The sequence below is a fragment of the Myotis lucifugus genome, unplaced genomic scaffold, assembly GCF_000147115.1.
Source record: "Myotis lucifugus unplaced genomic scaffold, Myoluc2.0 scaffold_10447, whole genome shotgun sequence".
Classification (NCBI taxonomy): Eukaryota; Metazoa; Chordata; class Mammalia; order Chiroptera; family Vespertilionidae; genus Myotis; species Myotis lucifugus.
Window position 1 is genome coordinate 1 of NW_005881495.1, and position 5,752 is coordinate 5,752.

The following is a 5,752-nucleotide window of genomic DNA, read 5'->3' on the forward strand; positions in this document are numbered from 1 at the left end:
AAATTTTCTTCATTAAACATTTATAATTTTTTTCTTTTAAACACCTTCACATAAAAATATTTTTGACATATATAGTATCTTCTTTGTTTAGAATATTTGGAAATATATATCTACAAATTATCTAGAGTTACAGTTGTTTTATTTTTCTTCTACTTTACCTCCTATCTTGGGAACTACGTCCCCCTTCTTCCCTCTCCCTTTCGTTCTGTCTCCTTCCATTGCGATTGTTTTTGCTCTCTCGTTCTCACTCTCAGAATCCTGTCTCTCAGCTGTATTCTCTGCTCTGCTCTGCACTGCTGGACAGGGGTGTGTTCTTGTAGGAATTATGGAAATAAGGGAACCCTCAAATTCTTTAAGACAGAGGCAATAAAGCAGATGGGAATTACCGCGTTGAGAACAGAAAGCAATTTCCGTTGCAGAGGACTGAACAGCAGAATGTGAATAAAAGGACCTACTTGTGTGGGGTGGGGGCTTTGAGCTGAGGCTCTCTGTTTAAATAGGTAGCCCAGTAAACCAAGTTGAAGATTCCAAATAGCAGTGGGAAGGCTATTCTTGACAGGCGGTCAATTTTGCTGACACTGTTAAAGGTCTTCTTGGGTTCTGGAGGTTTGACTTCTGGCTTGACTTCTTTTGGTTCTATGGTCGCGCTCTTAGCAATGGTGGCTAAGCCAGGGTCACCCCTGGCCATGTTAGGGGTGTAGCTGGTTGCTGTCGGAGCGTAAGTGTTGTTTTTCTTCATAAGAGGATCCTTCACTTTCTTTGGCTATAAAAGAAAGAGTAAAAACAGTTTGTTCGGTAAACTGTGAGATAAGCATGTTTATAAGTTGCTGAGTAAAAGTGACCTTCACTCTGGAACCTAAATCTGTGCTTTATTTAAAAATCTAAGAAATGTAATTTATGACTGTATTTTTGAGGTAAATTAAAATTGCAGATACCCGTATCCAGTCATAAGATTGACAATTTGGGAGATATAATGTGCAGCATGGTGATTATAGCTTATAAGACTGTATCATATATTTGAATGTTGCTAAGAGAATAGATGTTAAATGCTTTCACTACAGAAAGAAATAGCAACTATGCAATGAGTGGAGATGATAACTAATGGTACGGTGGTAATCAATTCACAATATGTATATGTATCAAAGCAATCCCACTCTACACCTTAAACTTACCCAATGACATGTGTCAATTATATCTTGGTAAAGCTGGAAAAATGCCGACACAATATTTTCCCCACTTTCCTATCAAGAGCCGCACTCTATTTCCCCACCCCTTGAGTCTAGAATGGACTTGTGACTTTGGACAGAGTGATGCTGTTGCAGTGTAGGAGCCTAACTTCCAGAGGCTTGGCAACCTCAGCCTTGACCTTCTACAAACATGCCACTGCCGCATGAAGAAGCCTGGACCAGACTACTGAGTGACAGAGACCAGGTGAGAGACACAGCCAGCATCAGGCCCCAGACCTGTGAGAGAGGCCACTGTGGGTCTTCTCGCCCTGGTGGAGCCTGCAGTTAACTGCAACCCTGTGAGTGAGCCCAGGTTAGACTAATGGGATTACCCCCGGGCTGTTCTCAGCCCCAAATGCTTGGTTGTTATTTTAGGATCTGTACCTTGCCATTGCCAGGTGGTTTGTTTTGCAGCAATAAGTTGCTGAGCCAGTTAGTATTATTTGCTCCTTCTCCCCAGGCTTCAGGTGGGCAAATGATAAAGCAGAATAATTGAGAATATCCAGAATTAAATTCTTGTTCAATGTTAGTTGCTCATCAATGACGTCTATGCAACAATTGACAACTGCAGCATTTCTTAGGGTTTCTGTCATGTAGACATTGCCAAAAAATTGAGTAGATCGTTGATTATAGCTGTGTGGCCCAATACAATTGCCAATAGCCACATGTGGCTACTGAGCAATAAAATGTAGCTAGTCTGATTAGATACATGCTGAGAGTATAGAATACACATAGTATTTTGAAGACCTAGTGTGAAAGAAAGAATGAAATCTATCTCCTTAATAATGTTTTGTATGGTTTCCATGTTGTAAAGATAATATTTTTATATATGGGCTAAAGTATATTATTAAACTTAATTCCACTGGCTTATACCTAAAAAATAAAGCTACTAGAAAATTTCAAAGTACATATCTGGCTGATGTCTGCAGCGTACTTATATTTCTGCTGGACAGCGATAGTCTAAAAGAATGGTTTTCATTCTTTTTTGTACAGTAATTTACTAGTAACATTTTTTAAAGTGCAGTGTCTTGGACACAGTCTCATATTTTGATTAGGATTTCTCAAGATTTGAACCTGGTTATTGACGTCGCAAAAACTTAGCCATCGATGAGAACCTAAACTTGAACCACCAGATGCAGTACTCTCTGAATAATTTGTATTTTTAAATTATTAAATCAGAATAAATTATTCCTTCTAGAAGACCTGATGCTTTTTACTAGACACAATAGTCAGGAATTTTAACAGGTAAATTTATTTATTTTCCAGCTATGTGCCCTGTCTGCTACTTTTTTTTTCTCTCCAAATCCTTAAACTATTTTGAGACTTAAAAACAAATATATTATTATTTTTTCCAGTATTACTCCATTAAAGTAAGGCCACTTTCTCCAAATATACACTCATTTTTCAGTGAAGGCAGAATTGGTTAAGCTTTATGAGGAAGAACAGAAATTTCCATAATTAAGTGAAAGTGATTCTCTCTGAATGTAGTCCAAATGACTACAGGTCAGGAAGAGATTATGATTTATTTCAACATCGTTAAACAGCCAAAATGACCTTATGTTGAGTTCAGTTCTTTAAAAATGAGAGTTTTAATATTATAGATACATTAAACAGATTGTTATGCCCTTTAGATAACATGTATAATGTACTCTGATGTTGAAGTGAGGCCAGGGGTTCCAGTATAACCAAAACTTGTTGAGTGACAGACATCCTATTAGGCAAACTGAAATAAATAATCTTCTAAAGAAAAAGTTCATGGAGATGTCATCTCATCCTGTTTCAATTTATCATAACTCCACTACTAAAAATTCTCAAATTAAGTGTTGTTGTTGTGTTTTGTGTTTTTTTTTTCAACATCATGTTGAATAGAATATTTAGAAATTACTGTTTGGTTTATTGGGAAATACTAATTTCTGAAAATATTGAGCTCCCCCACGTTCTTTAAGAAGTTGGCATTTCTTTCAGCAATTAACCATAGAAGGATGGGTTATAAGGTGGCTGCTGTATGCTCATTGGATAATGTGATGACCCTGTGGGAAAGTTCTTTTGAATTTTAAATTGCACCTTGTTAAGGGTTGGAAATTTAACTCTCCTAGAAACATTAACCTAGTATCAGAAAAAATATATTCTTCTTCATCTCTGAATGTCAAGATGAGACCTAGATTAGAATAAGCAAATCAAACTGTCAGAGCCTGCAGGAAGATTTTTACAGAAGCATAAATAACTTATAGAAAATATTGTCTATTTAATGAGGATGATTGATGTAAATGTAGATGTATTATTACATATAGATGTATTGCAGTACATACATTTATACTCACTAGTATGGACTAAAGATTGATAGAGATTAAAATATTTTCTTTGAGACATAGCACATGAAAGACTAATGTAGGGGTCAGAATGGGATAAATAACAATCAGAACTATGAGCTCACCAATGCCTCAACCAAAATTCCTTGGTCTCCATAAAAATTCCCATTCATCTAACCACTAGTCAGTAACAGCTGATACTTAGGAGCCAGAATCGGAAAGATGTTGGCCTCTCACAGCATGCAAAGAAAGTAGAAAGCTAGAAAAGCAACTTTCCCAATGCTTGTACCTCACTTTCACTGTATGTCACCCATGTTTGCATATCACTCATCCTGAATAATTTCAGTAGAATATGTCAGTAATTCTAAGATGTACATTTAGAAATTTTTCACAACTCTGTCTCTGGGCTGTGTCTTGCAATTCTCAGTGTTTTAGGATAACCTGTCTCCTGGGTTGGCTCTCTCTCCTTCAGGCTGCCCTTCTGGTCTAGGACAAAGGGAGCCATGGATGACAAAGGCACATATTTGACAATTAACTTTGTCTCCACCTTCTTGGCCCTCTTTCCAGCTGATATATGCAGTTCCTGTATCTTGTCTCTTCTCTCTACTCAACCTGAGTCAAAGTTCTTGGTTTGCAAATTCAAAGAATGTTTATACTGGGCAAGAAGGTTTCAAGGCAGGCTGGATTTTCAGGGCCTGCTTCTGGTACACTTTGGCTATGATAGTACATCCTGTGCAGAACCCTTTTGCTTTTACTTATGTAGCACACTGGGGTGTTGAACTGACTCATCTGTTGCTGAGGTGTAAATCTAAAAGAATTTTACCTTAACAGCATATTTTCTTTCAGTTGTATTTGATCATAGAGCTGTATTTTCAGGGACCATCACAAGAAGATAGCATTAAATGGAGTGGAATTCGGGGGAAACTGCTGAAGAGTGAATCCTCCTAGATTACTTCTAGAGGTCTTACAGCCTCTGTCTCTGACTTGCCCTTCTTCCTACTGTCCCAAGACTCACTTGCATTTTGATATATTTTTTCCTTCAAAAATCAGAAGTAGAAATAGCCTCTCTAACTGTTTTCAAATCCTCTCTATAATAGGTCCTGAGTGATATTCTCTGTCTCTCTTTTTTTTCCTTTCTTTCTTTTATTTTTGTTTTGTTTTGTTTTGTTTTGTTTTGTTTTGTTTTGTTTTGTTTTGTTAATCCTCACCCCAGGGTATTTTTCCATTGGTTTGTATGGAGAGTAGAAGAGAGAGGGAAAGACAGAGAGAAACATTGATGTGAGAGAAACATATCAATTGGTTGCTTTCTGCAGGAGCCCCCACCAGGGCCCAGGCCAGGGAAGAGCCTGCAACCAAGGTACATGCCCTTGACCAGAATCGAACCTGGAGCCGTTTGGTCTACAGGCCAATGTTCTATCCACTGAGCCAAACTGGCTAGGGCTGAGTGATATTCTTGACTTGATAGTTTTCTACATTTTTCCGTGATTTCTCTGTGATATGACCCTTAAAGCAAGCCTCTATTTTGGAAAGAGAAAATGTTTCCTGCCATTTGCTTCACTGATAATTGGAAATAATGCATTTTGCAAACACAGTTAAATTGAGGCATTATAGTAATGATGTTTATAACCAAAGGGATTAGGTTTAAAAAGTAACCAAAAGCCTATGGTTTTCAAGTTATAAAAATTATAATGCTATGTGTAAGTTTATTTGCTCCTAATGTCAGGCTTGATAAAACTTTTCTCAGATCAATTGAAGCCATAGAAAAGCATATTTGAGTAGAAATATTAATTTTTGTCTCCTTTATCTTCTGCATCTACTCTGCACATCTGTCCACTCAACTTTCTTTAACAAGAATGAAATTATCATAGCACTTAATCATTGATGACATAAGAATTGCAATCCTCATTAACCACTCTCTGCATTCTTCATCCATTTCCCCAAGTCCAAACATGCCATCTAACATGTTTAAAAGGACATATTAGTGCTATACCACAGGGGCTATTAATGCATTTACCTTTTCTGGAACCACGCTTTTGCCATCCCAGGCATAACCTCTCTTGGTGAAATAGTTTACGGTGGCGAACTCAATCAGAGCGGAGAACACAAAGGCATAGCACACTGCGATAAACCAATCCATAGCAGTTGCATAAGCCACCTTAGGGAGTGAATTCCTGGCACTGATGCTCAAAGTTGTCATGGTGAGCACAGTTGTTACTC

At 37.6% G+C, this 5,752-nt stretch overlaps 1 protein-coding gene across 1 annotated transcript; it reads right to left on the minus strand.

Annotated features, from left to right (window-relative positions):
• Positions 1-205: 205 nt before the first annotated feature.
• On the minus strand, positions 206-5,746 carry LOC102440906 (gamma-aminobutyric acid receptor subunit alpha-1-like). Its single transcript, XM_006109487.3, has 2 exons — positions 5,550-5,746; positions 206-763 (listed from the first exon to the last, which is right to left on the minus strand). Exons 1-2 carry the CDS (start codon positions 5,730-5,732, stop codon positions 452-454), a joined length of 495 nt encoding a protein of 164 aa, XP_006109549.1. The 5' UTR covers positions 5,733-5,746; the 3' UTR covers positions 206-451.
• Between the last annotated feature and the right edge of the window lie 6 nt (positions 5,747-5,752).